This window comes from Parus major, chromosome 1 (genome assembly GCF_001522545.3).
Source record: "Parus major isolate Abel chromosome 1, Parus_major1.1, whole genome shotgun sequence".
NCBI classification, from domain to species: Eukaryota; Metazoa; Chordata; class Aves; order Passeriformes; family Paridae; genus Parus; species Parus major.
Genome location: NC_031768.1, coordinates 69130313 through 69149213, shown reverse-complemented (window position 1 = coordinate 69149213; position 18901 = coordinate 69130313). Strand labels below are relative to the sequence as shown.

Here is an 18901-nt window from a genome sequence, read left to right as displayed (position 1 = left end):
GGCTTCACAGAACATAGGTCCCAAGTGCCTCAGGCAGCAGCAGGGCTTGTGTTTCTTACCTGAGCAAGCAGCTTACCAATTAGTCTCAAAGCCCAGGGACTTTTTAGCACAGGCAGCAAAGTAAGCCTCTGTTAGACTTGCAGGGGACATACAGCATTGCAGTGAAAATTACTCTTCTAGGTAGACTAAAAACAAAATACTGTTTACAGTTTACTTATTAACTGCACGAGCAAAAACACAACAGTTCATTAGCATTTGACTGTAACACAGTACCAGGATCTAAAAATGGGTACTCAGGTGCCTTGCTCAGGGCAATTTTGACTACTGGAAAAGAAAGGATCCCTCCCACCCCCCTACCCTAAGTGACAGAGAATTCTCATATAGTATACATTAATTTTAAGCCTCCTACTTAATTCTGGAAAGAGTAATTCTTGAACACTTCCTTTCCTTCCCTCCCATCCTCAGGTTTTATTTACCTCTTTCCACATAATGTTCTGCCACATCCCATTTCTTAGAACTGAAAAGAAAGCTTAAAGTTAGATTACAGAATAGACATAATTCAGACAAATTTCAAAACTCTACCAGCAGTAGCAAACACAATAGAAACCAACACAAAAATCACAATTTTATTTTTCAGAAGCTGAAACTTCTTTTGTTTGCAGCTATGGGCATGTAGATCCAAGAACGAGGAAAAATCTGCCCTTCATATTTATAGAATTTTTATCACCTGCCAGACAACAGTTGGTGGCCTGATTTCTCCATGGCATCACTTCATACTAACATGCAGATGGGCAGCATTGTTTCTTGTTTGGGAAATGACCTTGCTATAAACAAAAGGCACTGCTGCCCACTGCCAATCAGTATCAGGAAACACCTTTACTCTGTGTATGACTTAGCACAGAATTTCCACTTACTTCTTTTTCCTTGCATTTTATTCATAATATTTTGACTCTGGCACATCCAACTTCACTACCTTTACCCATGGCCCATATAAATCTGAGTCTTAATTGCCAAGCAGGCTCAAACCAAAAAGCAACAATCAGCTTTGGCAGAAGGAGAATTCTTACTGCTATAGTTCACACTGAATCGAGAAAAAGAAAACAAGGTACTAAAACAGACCTTGGTTTCTGTAGGGCTCCAGTTCTACACTGCCATCTTAACACACTCATTAGTCATTTACCCTGCATCATGCCTTTCCACCCAAATACTTCCTCTAGGTGATTCTACATATACTTAATACTACTCCAGCCAAAACCAGTAAGGTCAAATATGCCAATTACTGCTCAGTAACCCAAGTCCAGTCCAGGTCTGAGCACAGCAAGTTCACCTTCATTGAAAGCAGCTGCAGCCAGTTTTCAAAGGTGTTCAAAAAGTGCAGCATGCAACAGATCTAAGTTGAAGAGGTCAGTCCTCTACTGTGAATATGAACCATCTTCTCCTCAGCGCTGTGCATTTCATACATTTTAAAATAATACCATAGTCAGAAGAAAATTCTGCTGAATACAGCCTTGACCATCCTACTCAAGACAGGCCACTCCACAAACAGGAATGCAATTCTTGTCAGAACAGATCAAGCAGAAAAAACCCAACTCTTGATTCCTCTTCTTGGGCCACACACACTGAAGCACTGAATCTTGATATTTAAAGCTGTAGTGAATGGACTGCAGTGACCTAAACTATTTAATAAAAAATGGGTGGGCAGCAACAGAAGTACTGGCAGTGATGTGTCTAAAAACAGCTGAGCTTTCACCCAAAAAGTACAGCAGTTTTGGGGAAGAACAGTTTTGGTACACCCCTTCTGCCCCTCATACACACTGCTCTTGAATTGAGCTCTGCTTAGTTCAGAACTCAGGAGAAGGCCTGAGTTCCAGAATCTCAAGGGAAAAGCCAAATACCTGCAGCCTTGACTCAAACCTCCAGAGAGGAGTTGCAAAACTCAGCATCTCCTGTGCCATGGTTTAGACAGCTCCCTATACCACTGGAAGGTTTTGGAGACATTTCAGTAAACTTGTCATTGGCATAATTGTATGCTCACACACAAAGGTACTTTGCAGCTTCAAGTGCTACAGACTTAGTCTAGCAGGCAATTTACTTCAGAAAACAATTTCACTTCCAATGCTCACTGAAATTAAATTAGAGAGTAAAATTAAACAGCCAAGCAAATTACTGAGGCTATTTTCTTACTGTTCTATTACTGAACTATTTCCTTTCAAACTCATAATCCCACAGTCTAAAGTGAAAACCTCCATTAGGTATAAAACAGTTCAGAAAATTCGGGGTTGCAATTTCACACCTCCTACTCTGCTTAACCCAGTTTTATAGGAGTACTCCAAAGGACAGAAAAGGACACGTATTCTCTAGAATATTTATAGTAGGGTAAAATTGATGAATTATTTGTTGTCAAAAGGTATTTGGTTAAAGTAACAAAGGACAAGTACCTAAAAAGACTGCTTCAATTCAAAAAGAGAGTTTCAATATAAACCTTTTATCTAGGGCTTTCCAAGACCAAAACCCAGTTATAGATCTAGGACTTAATACTGCCACTCACATCCAGCCATGCAGGGCCATTTGAAGTGAGGCTCCTGAAGGACAAGCATCTCCCATCAGTCATGTTCCAGAGTTTGCTAGCCCTATACTTGTCTAACATTTGAGCTCATTCCATGCAATATTAAATGCTCATTACTTATTCTACTATTTGGCAATGGGAAGATCAATATATCAAAATAGTTATTACTGAGCCCTCTATATCTGTGTAATACGCTGCTCAGGGGAATTCACCTGGAATTATATGGAGTCTGGTCCCTAGATTTAATGCCATCACCACAGACATCATGTGAAGCCATCCAAAACATAAAACACTGTCTCAGAGGCTAAACACACTTCAGCTTCTAGTGCAAATGTACAGTATCCACCCGGGGCAGAACTTCGATATTAGTTTGCTCTAAAGGGAATTTAATCCCTACATGCCAAAGCCATTCTGCAAAGCAAACTGATGTTTTCCATGGAAATTTTAATACAGGAAGGGCACTTTGAAGATACACTACTGCTCTAAAAAACTGAACAAGATAAATACAAAGGCTACATGACTGCTGTGCAGTAAGCAGCCAGCCATTGCAGGCAGTGGAGTTCAGGACACAGCCAAGCAGACAGCAGGCATCTGCTTCTCAGTGAGCTCAAATGCTCTCCACACTGAATGCATTGATTAGACACCACTCAGCTATAAGAGCAACCTAAAGGCACACAGAGAACCTAAATTTATTTCATCTTAATCCCACTCTGAACCTAAAGTTATCTTTTCATTCTGGTAATATGTGTCTCAAGAATAAGCTTCTTTAGCCTCTCCCTCTTAAGAAGTAGGAGGACACAGTTTCAATATCAGATTGAAAATTTATTTAGAGTATTCAAAGGTAAAAAATAAAATCTGAACTCAATTTTTCAAGTGCTAAGTTCCACTTCGCTCCATTAGAACACCTTGTGTTCTTTAAGGTTGTCTCTCCACAATTACTGTGACAAATGTCCCTTGAAGTGTTTGCTGGCACACATTCTCTACCTATAAATGAATTGTAACTGCCTCTGCGACCTCTGAAAGGGCCATCTTTCACATTACCTATAAACAAGGCCTGTTGTGCTACAGCCACTTAATTGCCAATTGCTTGTGACTAATACAGTGTTCTTGCACTCAAAACATCTTCCCAGACTCTCATAGAGACATAGGAGAACTGATAAAGCAATGCCTTCTGATGTGTATTAATATACAAATTTAATGATCAACCCAAACTTTCAAGCACCAAACCCAGTGAAAAAAAACCAGGCATAATGTTTGCAGGACTATCTGAAGCATGGAGCTGGCAGGTTGCTCACTCCCCTACACATTTTTAAGTGTTCCTCGAGATTTTTGACAAGTCAGGTATTTGTCCTTGGGAGGAAGGGGCTCTGCTAGGAGCTCATGTCCCTGTGTTCCCATTTCACCTGCACATTTGTACAGAGGAGCAGAAGTGGAGCTGTCCAACAGGGGAACATGGAGCTGCCTTGACTATGGCACAAGATAATCACAGGGTGGTCATTGACAAGCTCTTCCCATTTTCTGCACAGGTTATCAGTTGAGGAAGGTGAAGAAAATGACAGTGGTGTCTTCAGGCATACAATGACAAGTACTGTCCATACCTTATGGATACACGTAGGCATTCAGTGGATATCAGTGTTAAATTCTCTTTCAGTGACACTTCAGGAAAACAAAGCTAAAAGATCCCCAGAGTCATTATATTTAAAGGGCAGCGGCATTTACAAAAATTACTTTAAATTCTTCTGACAGCAGCTTTTATCGTTTCAGGGACTTGTTGGCTTTTTCAGTTCTGGATGTTCTGGTGTTGGGTTTGGTGTTAGAATAGTCACAAAGGAGTTTGGTAGGGAAAAAATTGCTTGTTTTTTCTTGGAGGAGCTGAGAACCATGTAACTTTGAAATTACATGAACTTATAAATTCTAATAATACTCCCAATGCCTCACCCTTAAGTGTCAGACCATCAAACATCCATCTGAAACCTTCAGCGTCAGACCACCAAACATCAGTCTGAAGCCTTTAGCAAAGTAAAATCCTAAATTACTGTTAAGTACCTAGTGCACAAGATATGGAATCCTCACCATCATGACAGTTAAAGCAATAGAATTGTTCAAAAGTAAGCATGCACTATTTGCATTCTAAATACTTACAGACTGTTTAGTCTTACCTACTGTTTTCTTTTTATTCACTGCACTGTCTGCCTTATGCCTTTTCTGTAAGGAAACAAAACATTTCATTACACCTCATTACACTTCATCACAAATTCCAGTACCATTAGAGCTAAAAATACAACAAACTGCAAGATGATACATTGGGTCCTTCTTGCCTTTATGGGTTTTTTTGTTTTTTTAAAAGTCACAGATCATCACAATGCAAATGGTTTGTGAAAAAGTATAAAGAGGATAATTATAAACTTCAAAGTGAAAGTCTCCATTTTAGAAGTCAGGCTAAAACCTTTATCAGAGTTTAAAAAAAGTCTCCAAAACTGGGTTTTTTTGAAGAAAAGCGAAAGGAACAATAAAGAATATGATATTTAGATGGCAGATGTACCGTAAATTCCACATGCCATTGTTTAGACTGATACCCAAATTACTTCACCCATCAGTACTTTGTAAAGCAGAAAGACCTCATTCTGATGTAAAGTATACAAGAAGGTTAGTGCAGATTTTCCCCAAAACAGTCTTTCACCATCCTTAAGTTGCTTGCCTCCCCCCCAACCCCCATTTTCAAGACTATCCAAAAAGGTCACATAGTTGTCAGGATTCTACAATGTCTTTCTCATAAAAGCATTAATAAGCAAGTTTGAAGAGGGAGAAACAAATGTCCCAATTTCTGTTTTCTTGTTCACCAACTATAATGAAAATATTTCAGTACATTACAGAAACTCTAGTCAAGCGCTTTGAAAGTCAAAACGATATTTTGCTGCTGTTGAGCAATCACTCAAGGGACTTTAGAGATGCATGGTTTTATGGTATTTTATTACTTTTTTTTGAGACATTTGGTCTTCAGCACAGCCTTCCCCACAATCATACTCACATAGTCTTCTATGATTTCTTTGATGCCAGCAACTGTTAAAATAAATAGCAATGGCACCAAGGTGGTATATCTTCCTGTTGGAGAGACATCTGGAATTTGCTGTGAACAGGGAGAAAAGAGACCCATTTTATATCTGCATTTAAAATTAATTTCTAGTACATTTGGAATTTTATGCAAAGCTCTCAGAAGAAAGAACGCAAAGATCTCTGATTTACTGTGTGATTTGTGCCTCACAGATACCCAAATTCAGTGGGCAAACTAGCCCACAGTATAGGTAGGTTTGCAGAAGCAGTAACAAAGTTAGAAGATACAGTTGTTGCACATGCCTTTAATTCTATGTCTTCTCTTTACAAGAGAATTATACAAATTATATAATTCACATGGAAGCAGAGGTAATCTGGACTAATTAAGCAGAGGTTTCACAAAAAAGTCACACATGCTTTTCTCACAATGGTCAACAGCTCCCTGTTTTATGACCACTTATTTTTACTTATACAAATAAAAGAGGCTCGAATTTACAAACAAAATTGAAAGAAGCCTCTAAATTGTCTTCCAATTTCAATTAGCAACTACATACCCCATTAATATTACTATTAAAGTAAGTTTAAGAATTGCTTTGCAGTAAAGCATAACAACAAATAACTTTTACTGCATTACCATTTCATAAACAAGGCAAAGCAATAAAACAATACCTGCAGTAAGGCAATGAAGAGGAAGAATGCATTTGCAGCTTTTCTTATCTGCTCATACAGGAATCGAGGTAGAAACGTCACCACACTGTACTTGGCTGTGCTGCAGGGTAGAAGATTTTCATCTTAGTACTTGATGAGAATATCAGGTGGGGGGATCATGACCAAAAAGTCTAAAAGCCAGTGTTCAAGAGCAGTTCAAAGATAACAAAGTGAAGACATATTTAGAATATGGAGGAAGCAATTGCTTTGGCAATGATAAGGAGCTGTACCAAATAAAAGAGGTATCACACAGACCCAGCAGGCTGTCAGGCCCCCTTCTATCACTGGTACCTTCGTTACTGGATGAACTATCAGACAATTTACCATCCATCCAACCAAACTTCAGCATTGTGAACAGACAAGCTTTCATTTCAGTTCCAAGCACGTGATCAGGGGCTTACCTCTCATCAAACACGGAATTTAAATGTTGGGGGAGGCAGAGTTGAATGAGAGAAATTAGAAATTTTGCAACACATTTTTAAAATGCCTCATTTCCTACTTCAGAACAATTTGTGCTCAGTTACAAAAAATACACTTTTTCAAATTCATGGTTTTTGGCTTTTTTCCTATTTTATCTATATATAAATATTGTAACTAACATATACATAACAGAATTATAACTACTATTTCTTCTGCCTTAAAACAAAAACACTGCATTAACCAGCCTTAATCACCTATGTAATTTCTTGTCATCTTCACATCAAATCCATAATTGGCATGAGCACAGCTTCAGAAAAAACTGTTGAAGTTGACATGATCATTTAACCATTAGCAGAGAACCTTCACCTACTGGAACCACTGGTCACCAGCATGAGCTGGAGTTGTAACAACTGAGCACCTGCAGGTCAGTATGCCTTGCAAAGGCCCAACAAGCAATTACAGGAATTTTGAGGCATTGTTTTGATTAGGTGCTGTTTCATTTCACGTTTATTTTTTGTTTTTGCTTTGCTCTGGTTTGGGTTGGTTTCTTTTCTGAAGAAGTCATATATTGCCAAGGAACAGAGAACACAACGATAATTGGCTTCCAAGAAAAAAAGAGAAAAATTGTTTCCCAATTCCTGCTTTACTGACGTTTCCTAGCAGTGCCAAGACCACCTCTCCATTAAATCTAGTTCTCTCTCTCCCAGAAAAAAGCCTTCCAGATCAACTGAAATGCACAGCATTGCTGTTCAGGTATCATAAAGGACTAGGATAACCAAATGCTTTAGCTACATGATCTGCCTTTCACAACAGGCTGCTGCTAAGTGTGAAACTCTTACTACCTTGATCCACAAGCAGCTGAGTTCCGTGGGGTTCTCCTACCTCTGCATGGACAAGAGAGGCAAGAGAAACCCACCAGAAAACTGTGTTTTCCAGCTTATTGCTTTAACCACCTCCTTTTCCTTCTTATCTGCACCATCTCCAAGCCATCTAAACTATGTCTGAAAATCAAACAGTAAGTAGATGTAACAAGGCACAGTTTGTTATAAAAGGCTCCATTTTGAGCACTAAAGAAGGATAAACTAAAGGGGCAAGTTAAAAAAAAAAAAAGACCAATTAAAAACCAATGAAGATGCATCTTATCTTGGGAACTTGCCTCGTTTCCTCTTCAAGCAACTACAAATCCCTTTTTATTGCTACTACTGCTCACCAGAATCAAGTATTTATATAATCAACATATTTTACAAAATTCCAAGCGGCTGGACTTCATCATGGCTCATATCCACTAAGCCAAATGAGTGAAATCATACATTCAGGTTTAAAGCAAGTCCAGTTCTTATATAAATGAAGTTACTTCCTTCAAGTGCTGTTAATTCCTTCCAGCTCTAAGTATTTTTTTTGTTTTAAGCCACATTTGCTTGGTCTCATGCGTAATAACCATCCTTTAACACAGAACACAATTAAACACATCTCAGAATTACCTTGTGACTTAAAAATATGGGTTAATCAAGTTCACAGTTTAGACCCAGAAGCAAACTCTCCAAGCAGGACTAATTAGACATCAAGCAATGGCAGATCTTGTATCAGAATAGTATTCTTCTAGGTATCACATTGCTATGATTATAAGAACACAAGAATTTGACTGCAACCAAGCTGAAACATTTACTAACACCATTCTACCACCTATCAACTTCACAGCTAGCTGGCTCAAACATGATTCCTACTCTAACAATTATGTTAATGCCAGCACAATAAGGCTCTTTTGAAAGAGGTTTGTACATACTAAGTCACTCTGTGTGTTCTGTTGCTTAAGTAACTTAACAGATGCCCACGGAAAATGGGTACAGTTCTAATTAGAGGCAGGCACAGTCAGCTGTTACCATACAGGCCAGGAACACCAACCACAAGTATGAATAAAAAGCAGATACATGTTATTATTCAAAAAGAAAACTTCTTAAAAAAACCTAACTAGCAGTCTAAGCTGGGGCAGGAGCATTCAATTGATTTGGCTCTGAAGAACAGTTCTTAAAATGATAAATACAATACTTATTTAAAAACCATACTAAAAAACTCTTGTGCTCCCTCCCAACAGATAGATGTGTTACAACTTCAGGATAATCAAAGCTCAGGAAAGTTAAAATCTACAGATGAACAGGTAGAAACTTTAGTCAGCTCACTCACAGCACAGTTTTGGTCACTAAAAATAAATAACTGTCAGGTTACCTCACTGACCACCCCAAATCAGAGCTACTCCAAGAATATGAGGTTTGCAGCTCACAGAACAGGTTGAGGCAGGTAGAGGAAGGAAGCAGAAGGGGGAAAACAAACAACAAACTGGTTTCTCCTAAAGCAACAGCTGTTAACTATGCAAATCTTGCTTAACTATACAAGTTTAAATGTTGAACAGGTGTGCAAACATTAGAAGAGATGTCTCCTCTACACCTGCAAGTGAATTCACATAAGTCATGTTTCCAAGTTACACCACTGTGCAAGTCAGGAGGAACAATACCAAACCCTGTTAAACAAATGAATTTGGATACACCTGACTATAGCTGGCTCTGGCCCCACTGTTTCTAGGGCAGTGTAAAGATTTTTTTTTAAAGCAATCACTGTATAATTTGCAAAAGTTTAGTGTCATTCATATCCTTTAACTCATTACCATATCACTAAAATACCAAGGATTACCTAGTAACTTTAATAACAGTCAAATGAAAAGTAGCAAACAGTGCACTGAAAAACTCAGTAGCAGTTCTCCAGTATACTTCCTCTATTTATTGATAGGTAACTTTTGCACAACTGCTCCCATTGTTGCCTTTTTCCCTGTTTTCCAGAAAAAAATTTTATAAAGCCAGGTTTTACTTGACTGACTAATCACTGAAGGGGCACAGGCTGTCAGTAATAGAGGCAGAGCAATTACTTCCTTGAGACATGTATGTGTGCTGGCAATATGCAGCTGAACACAGTCTGCACTTCTCCAGTCAGCCATCTAAAGCACTTCCACCCCTTCTTTTTAATGGCAACTCTCAGATGAACTTCCCCTTCAGGATAACTGTGATTAAGTGAACAAGACCTCCTTGAGATACATGGGGTCCCATGTACAACAAGCTGTCCTTTCCTAGACAGCATTCACACAAACCTACTCATGCCACAGCTCACATACTTGAAATAAGAGCTGGAGAATGAGTATCCCTTGATGTCAGTGCTTTTAACACATATCAATTTGCAGGAACAGTTACTAAGAAATCCAGGTACAGACACCTGAACCACAGCAAAAGGGCTGGGTAATTAAAGTGAATGTTACAGACTTGAATTTTTCTCTCACCAAACAGGCTTTGTGTCCATCAACACATACAAAAGGTCAGATACCCAGTGACAGAGAAGGAAAAGAAAAACCCCAGAAAACCCAAGATGATCTGCGCAACTGCAGAGCTCAAATACTGTCTTCAGTGGAACGGTGTTCGCATGCTAAGGTCCTGCCAGGCACACGACACTTAACACCGAGACTGACATCAGCACCTGAGGTTCTGCTAAAGCTCTCAAGTCCAGAGGTAGTGTGACAAGCTACCTCCAGGCAGTCACCATTGCAGCAGGAGGCACAGCAGCTAGCTTTGTGCATTTCAAGAGATATTAACAGAAAAAACAACATTCAGTTATTACGCTGAGTACAGAGAACGCCCATTTATAGGAACATCTCATCAACAAGCTGCTGCCATGTAGAATACTGAGGAGGTTGTTCTAAACTCAAGTGTCATAAACAAGGTTCTCAGCAATTGCATGCATATGACAGTGAAAGGTCAGCTACCTCCTTGCACACAGGGAAGATGGTGTACTTTCTTGAAACTTGCTAAAAAGACAAAAATTAACTGCTTACAAGTTCCCAAAAAATACTTCATGAGGGCTTAAAAGAAGCAATTTACTTATATGCCTAAGAAATCATTATTGGTTGACCGAAAAATTAGGTCCTAAATATCCATTTCTGGTTTTATAACAGGGAGCATGAACAAATGCAGCCCCAAATTCAATTGAAGGGCCTTGCTCCATCAGATGAATCCTTGAGACTACAGTCCTTGCAGAGGAAGACTCCAGCCAAGAAGGATTTCACTGCTCTGTTTATGGCTGCACCCTTCTGTCAGCCAAGGAAAGGGTATGTGGTGGTTAAATATCCGAGACAGTCCCTGGGCTCTGGGCAGAAGAGAGGGGCATGAAAGGCATAGGACTTGTTCTTGCATAGTAAATAGTGCAACAACTTGAATACTGCAAGACATAATTGCTTAAAGCTTGCCAAGCTTAAAGAGCAAGACAAAAGAACAAGAGTTGCTACATACCTGTCACCTAGCTCTGGAACAACCACTGCCCACAGTCCAAGCACCTGTTTTGTTTCCATCTTTCCCTGTGCTCTGCTACAGTTTATCAATAATACTAAAGATACTTTATATATACAAGTTCATCTATTGTCAAAAGAGGAAATGATTTTAAGGAACATTCTTCTGCTTAGCTACTGAAACATTAAACCCTGAAAGATTTCCCAACAAAGCTGCAGCAAAACTGTAGAAGATGAATCTGTTGTCTGAAATTATCCACACAGACAATGAAACTGATTGAGAATATTCAAATGCATTAGAATTAATCAATTTTAACTTTGACTGAAAACAATTCTAGCAGGTTCCAGCTGAAGAAAACTTATCAGTGGTATAGCATTCATCTCAAGCACCTCACCACTTCCCCACACTCCTTATTTCTTCATTTATAATATGGACTCCCACCAGAAGCCACTAAAAGCACCACTGCTTGGAAAATTTGTTCTTCCCTTTGTTTGTTATAGGTGGAACTGATCACATCTTAGAGTCCCTGAGCCCTCTTTCCTCAAATCATATGATTTTGAGGAAAATTTTTGTTTCATACAAATATAAAAGAGTCAGGACATATTAACACAGCCCACTAATTTCCCTGCAGGTCAAGTTCCATTAGAACTTGCTTTATGGGGGCCACAATGATTTGGGACTGCTGCAATAAGAAAACAAAACTCTTCAGAGAAAGAGTTCATTCAAGTTAAATTCAAAGTCTCTGATATAAATAAAGTAAGGAAAAGAAAAAAAAAAGCAGACATCTGTCAGCTAGACAACCAGCCACTAATGTTGAGGAGTGTTTTGCACAATGGAAAATCTCAATTAGCACAGACATTTCAGATAATTCTTACATCATTATTTTCTAGTCATGCGCATCCTGAGTGTTGTATCCTACACCAACACCTAATAAACAGGTAGGGGGCTAACAGCAATACTCAGTAGTTACCACTGCTTGAGAACAAGTAGTGTTACCCACCCTTGAGCACACGCTCCATTTCAGGAGCAAGATGCTCAGGCTGACAAACCCAGCCTGGCTGAGCTACCTGCACTTCCTCCTCAGCTGCATCATCAACAAGCTTATCTTCAAGGGCTTCAATCCAGCTCCTATCCTTACACAGACCACTGCTAAGACAAAAGTACATGAAAAGGCACTATGAACTCCTGTCCACTGAAGCACAATAATCCCATTACTTTCTAGCTCATTAGGATCACCTCCTAACCATGCAAGGAATTTTTAGAACTTCTAACCTGAAGTACCTCGCCCCAGTATCAGCAGCCCAACTGCCATACATAAGTAGTAAAAGACTGCAACAACTAACATAATTGATGTTAATTAACAAAACAAATACTATTTCCTCTAGGAGAGTCTCTACAGTAGCACAGTCTTAAATAGAGAGTAGGCACTGCCACAACTGCTTATGCTCAGTTTAACCTGAAAACCAGACCACGTGTCACATTTAATAGAAGCAAGAGCACTTTTGCTCCAAAACCCAGTGCCCTGGAGGCTTTTCCTAAAGCATGCAAACAGAAAAAGGTCCTACCATGAGTTCTCTATTCCTGAAATCCCTACAAAAAGGGGAACAAATTCCTGGCTGTTTTTCAGTAACAAATACCTTAAACAAAGACTGTTTAGAAATAATACTAAAAGCTCTGAAGGAATGATACTGTTTTAGCATGCACATGAGGTCATCACTACAGCAATATACCCTTACTTTGCAGTAGCCCTGCTGGCAAGTACAACAAAATAAAAACAGCTGACCAGCACAGTTAACCAAGAAATTCTACTGTCTAATAAAGTAAGTTTACTTTAGTAACCACATTTAGTTACTGTGCAAATACAGAATAGCCTCCACTAAAACACATAGAATTGATATGAAGATGACTGAAAAAAAAATATCAAACAAGTCACATTAGGTGTCTAAAAAGCTGTCTAAAAGCCAGAGTGCTAGCTTCAGTTTTAAAGCAAATTTTTAACTCTAAATGTTACCACAACCTAAGCAGTGTTTATTTCAGTGACAAGCAGGGGGCTGGCAGAAGAAATTAATATTTATTTAGTCTTGAGAGAAATGTAATTATCTTCACAACCCACAGGAACTATGTGGAATGCAGTTATTACACTTCTTAAACTCTACTTAGGTCCACTTGAGATCATTTCCACTCTTCTACCTTTTTCTACAGACCACTAGCAGTCAGGGAGATCTAAAAAGAGAAAAAAGGGACCCAGTTTAATTCGCCTGCTGTGTTGCTACTGCTGATTTATGAAATTCATTGTGCCACAAACTACCAGAACAGTTTCAGGATACCAGAGAGCTCAGCATGCAGCAGGTGAAGGGGCACTAGAACTCCCATATCTGTGGGTTTTTTTTCATCCAGACATTTCATCTAGGCAAAATACAACAATTTAACTGTCCAGGGGTTCTTACCCTAGGAATAGCCCAAGACCAAAGATGCAGCAGCTTCAAAAACACTCTCATCTCTATACATAACACCAGGCATACAATAACAAACACTTTAAGTGAATTTTAATTGCTAAAAGAATAATTCTATAGCTGTACCCAAGCCTCTTTCATTGTGGCAGATTGCAGTATCAGCAACAGCTGCACTGCAGGAAACAAGTTTCTGCTTATTTTAAAAAGTATGTTACACTAAGTATTTTTCTTCACTTGAAAACACTATCTAAAACCAAAGAGAGTTAGAGGATTAGTTTAACACGTGATTAGATTTGTAACATCCAGATTATAATAATACACCCCTTCTTTGGAGAATTTCAAAATGCTGTTCTGCAGTCAGGCAAGCAATCTGTTCACTTGACAACAGAAGAGTATTTCAAATCTAATACAAACACAATAAAACAAATGGCCAGTTCCTGATCTCTACTAAGAATAAACTGAAACAAAGGCATTTTTACCTAAAGAACATGGATACATTTTGGTGCAAGGTGAATGCTGGGCTGTACCATTCAAGTGGAAAAAATTCACCTGCACATAGTAGACTACAATCCACATTTCCACAGATCACAGAGAACACTACTTGAGTTACAAGGGTCAATATTAATTAGTTAGTGATACCAGCAATTCCTGTTTCACCAGTGAGAACCTCCCCACACATTCCAAATGGAATAACGCCTCTAAATCACCACTGACTTCTACAATACCTACACACGAGCCAACAAAGCAATGCACTCAGCTTCATGTAATGCCACACACATGAAATAAAAGGAAGACTAAAGATTGTGTCTACAGTTTTGTCACCAGCAAGCATCATGCAAGCACTGATGAGACAGTCTGGGACCACAAATAACAGCAGGACCTTTGATTTCACTAGAAATCTTGTTACAGACTTCAGGGCTAAATTCCCCAGGCAAAGTGCTTCTACCTTATGAGACAAGAAATTGATTCTCACCTGTTTACTTAAGACCCTGTACAGTTTAAAAGTAAACACTGAAGACATTTTGCTCATTATCTTTTCTAACAGAATTTAATTTTTGCCTGTATGGAAGACGAGTTTCCAAATTGAGGATTTTCTGGATATTATAATGCAACTTTCGGGACTTTCTTAAGAGACCAATCCCATCAAAGCCTGTCTTGATAAGAAACTTCTGAACAAGACTTTCAGATTCCAGATCCATTAAAAACAAACAAATTTAATTTTGCCCTTCCTAACTGCTACGCTGTCCAACCTCCCACTCAAGCCACAAACTGAAGACTGAACTTGGGGTCCTGACTCAGATGCAAGTCAGATTTGCACCAGGATGCATTACCAAGCCTGGAATAGAAGATTATCTAGAGCAACATGTACAAAGCAACTCCACCATCTTCAAAAATTTGGAGACCATTTCTAATGCCCTTGAAGTTATCTCAGCACACTTGTTCTTCCAGGACTAATAAACCAGAAGTCCAACATTTTTATGCATCAACATTAACACACAAAACAAGTGAGGGGCTCAAATGACTTAACCGGTGATTTTTACTAAATGCACTGGAAGAAATTCCTATTACAGTACTATTATACATTAAGAACAAGCCATTGATGTCAGAGTAGATTCTTGTATTACTATGAAACATCCAGGAACCGTATTAACAGGAAAACAAAATTTATAGAACATTCTAACTTCAAGTAAAACATCTGGTCTTCATCACAGATACATTTGGAGAAGTGCTCATGCCATTACTTTGGTCATCTCAGTATTAACATAGCATTCAAGCCCCTACCACCAACACTCCACCTGTATCCCTTTGGTCTTACAAGGCAATAAGGAAGCTTGTTTCCCATCTTGTTGTGGGCTGGCCTTGGCTAGACACTTGGTACTCCCTGATCCGTTTTATCATTCCTCTTCTCAGCAGGAAAAGATCATGGAAAAAAATCTGATGGGTCGAGACAAAGGCAGCTCAATAAAGCAAAGGTCACATAGAGAAGAAAAGGAAAACAAAAAACTTACTCCCTACTTCCCAGTGGCAGGCATGCCCAGCCACTTCCCAGGAAGTAGGACTTCAGTACGCAGAGTGGTTTCTCCAGAGCACAAATGTCACAGTTAAGTGGCACAAAGCTCTGTAGAGAGAATGGAAATTTCCTCAACATAAATGTTTCATTTCTTACTGGACTTGAAAATACAAAAATCCTCTGGTTAAACAGACAAGTGTTTAAGTTATGTATGCTGGATATGTCAAAACAGGTACTAGTTGGCTTTGTAATAATAAGCATTTAATACTGCAGCACAGCTGTGTTGGACAAAGTAATAACATTTACTCATTTTTTACATATTTCAAAGCTTCCAAAATGCTTCAGCTGAAGATAGAACATAATTTACCTTTTATTAAAAGGTCCAAAAAGTAAAACATACATGATTTTTTTCAAACTGAAGAGAGCTGGACTGAAGACAGGTAGAAGAGGTGTTTCTACAGATTAAACACTGCTGCTACAGTACAATAAACAACAGTGACAGCCGTATACATGCACATGTCAAAGGCCAAGCTAAATCCAGCCTGTGACACTCATTATGTTTTGAAATAGTTTGTTACAAAGTCCCAAGAACACAAAAGAAGTTGGTCTTTCTCTGATTTCTCTGCACATCTTCCTAGTCTGATTTATGCCAGAGAGCCTGGCAAAAGAAGAAATGATTCCTCTTTCTACAGCCTCACGCTTCAAGACTTCTGGAAGTGTTAATGTCATCTTGCCATCCACTTAACCCTTGCAATAGCACTAGAAGTGGGATCAATAGAATTATCCATTTTTTATTAACTTATCCAAAATCAGTTTGTCTTTATGCTCCCACAAACATTGGAACTCACTTTTACCAGTGCTTCTCTACCCACAAGCTGTTCAAGATGTTTAGAACATCTTACACAAAAAGCCATATCACTAACCTACCCTCCTGCAGGCTCTGCACTTTCATGTCCTGCTCTATTTTGCTTTGTTTTGAGAAAGCTTCTCACACTACCATTAATTTAGAAAACTTCCTATGAACATTCTCAAATTCCCACTGTTATTCAGAGACTCCTCAAAGACTACCAGAAGTTCTGACAGTCAGAACTCACTCAAATTAAAACAAGGTAGTCTATTATTTTCAGTTTAATTTTCCACAAGCCCTTGAGGACAGGTGTTTATGTGCTTACCCAGGACCTTGTTCTGTGGTACACTGGGGCTTCCTAGGGAGACAAAACATCTGCAAAGCCATCAGTACAGAGAAATCCAGTGCTAAATGAATTTCTGAAGCTGAACATGGTTAAGTAAGAAAGTCTGAAGGCAACAGAGAACTGCAGCTCCTCAAGAGAAACTCCAATATGCTTAAGTAACTAAATAACCAACCACTCATACTGCACACTCCTTACTCAGACATTACAAGCCCAAGTCACCTTTGCTTCGGTCCCACCAGGCTGAGGGAAGAAAGCTAATCCAGAGGATGGAAAGAGCACAGGCAATGTCTATCACCCTTTAAAAGTCAAAAGATCAAAGCTTGCTTTCTAAGCAGCAGCAAATCATTATAAAGTCAACTTAATTTCCAAGTGGCACTAAGGAGCTACAGTTCCTAATCAGGTAATGAAAGTATCTCTACTTTGCTATTACACTACCTGCAATTTGTCCTCTCCTTCACATACCAATATCCCTCATGACTCAAAATTTGCCTGCCAAGAGGCAAAGATGCAAAAAGGTATTGAGGAACTTGTACAGCTATCAGGGGTTGGCTTCCAGACAGCAAACTGGATACAGCTGCTCCTTGGTAATAGCACTGTCAGGAACACTTGTTCTTGGTAGCAGAGTCACACACTACTTTCCTGTAAATCTAGCCAGATGAGAACAGAATCCCTTCTGGAAAACCTAAACTACAGATTCTGCCAATCCTCTCTTCCCTGCTTTTCCTTCTTAAAGCAGGGAATAGTCTATGCACAGGAAACTGTTAAGCTCATCCCTCAACTAGTCAAGGAAAAATAAAGCAAGAAAACCTCCACTGTTGCTACCCACATAGAATAAGAAAGATACTGAGAAAATGTGTAATTTTAACTGCTCCTAAACGATAGACTTTCCAAGACAAGTATGTAACAAGTCAAAGTTGAGGAGAAAATCACCTATAAATAACTTGCTGTGGTGTCCAGAACACCAGCACCCTTCCAGAGGATATTCTTAGAATTGCCCTTGGTAATACACACATTAAACCAGATAATGGAAATCATTGCTTCAGCAGGATATAAAACTCCTCTCTTTCCATAAAGGTACTCATTGTGTAAACTGTTCTTTGAACAATAACCCAAACATCTGCATTAACGAACAGAAGCCCGTTAAACAACGCTCCTCCTTAGTCATGACAGGAGCCATCTGTTCATCCAGCCAACCCAGCTAACCCCAGGCAAGTGTGGCAAGCACCACCACAACTTGCTCATGTTATGCATCCTTGTACTCCATGTTTCAGTCCATGTTATTTGTGTTTCCAAACTGCAACAACACAGCATTAATCATACCACAGATGTATTAACACACACACCCTACATTAAAAGCTCCAAACAGAAAAGAAAATTACCTCTGGTCTTCAATTAAAAGACACAAGCAGGCCATAACCTTTCACACGTAGGGATGCCAGCTTGTACTTTCTGTAGTCATTCTTGTCCTGTTAGATGTACTTTCTCTTTTCTGCCTTCCTATTCTAGACATTTTTTTATGTGCTTAGCCTAGTTGTTCTTTCAAGCGGATGCTACTTTTTAAGGGGACGCTTCATGGAGTTTACTGGATTCTACTCAAAACTCCCGCTAAATTTAAAGGGTTAACCTTTGCGTCCAGAAATACTTGAGTAGGTCCTTTTATTCCAAAATCCAGTGCCCTCCTGAAGTGAATATCTTTTCGCGCATCTTGCCCACGCAGCGCTACCAGCTCCCTGCTCTCACTACTGCCGAGGAAAGCAGCTCATCACTTACAGCTGCTGGATTCGCCCGTGCACTGACCAGACCCTGGTACCCACCGCAGACAACAAAACCACCCGCCTCGGCAGACACACGTCTCATTGTGTTAAAACCTGGCGTGGGCAGAATCGAGAGGCAAGGGAAAGGGACCCGAGCCCTCCCAGCCCACGGCTGCGGCGTGTGTGCGGCTGCCGCCTGCAAGGAGGGAAGCGGGGACTGCTCCGTACCTGACCCAGTTGTCGCGGAACTTGCTCTGCTGGGGCTGGTTCAAGTAAATGGTGCGGGCTGGTGCCTCGTCCAGATCCGCCGCGGACGTGGCTCCGGACATCTCATCATCCGCCTTCTTATAGCCCGAGGTGGAACAGACAGGTCCTGCAAAGAGAGCGCGGAGGGGAGGCGGTCAGCGAGGGGCCGCGCCCAGC

General features: G+C 39.7%; 1 protein-coding gene across 2 annotated transcripts in view; it reads right to left on the bottom strand.

Moving 5' to 3' along the window:
* The window catches only part of ATP8A2 (ATPase phospholipid transporting 8A2), a 311266-nt gene that overhangs the window by 257453 nt on the left and 34912 nt on the right, over positions 1-18901 (bottom strand). Inside the window, exons 2-6 of one of the 2 annotated variants that reach the window (XM_015640721.1) lie at positions 18707-18851; positions 6287-6386; positions 5595-5693; positions 4726-4771; positions 477-517 (exon numbers count right to left, since the gene is read on the bottom strand). In XM_015640721.1, coding sequence (XP_015496207.1) covers positions 477-517; positions 4726-4771; positions 5595-5693; positions 6287-6386; positions 18707-18851 — 431 coding nt within the window. Of the gene's footprint in view, positions 1-476; positions 518-4725; positions 4772-5594; positions 5694-6286; positions 6387-18706; positions 18852-18901 lie in introns of those variants that run through there. The other variant, XM_015640731.1, reaches the window with a different exon arrangement.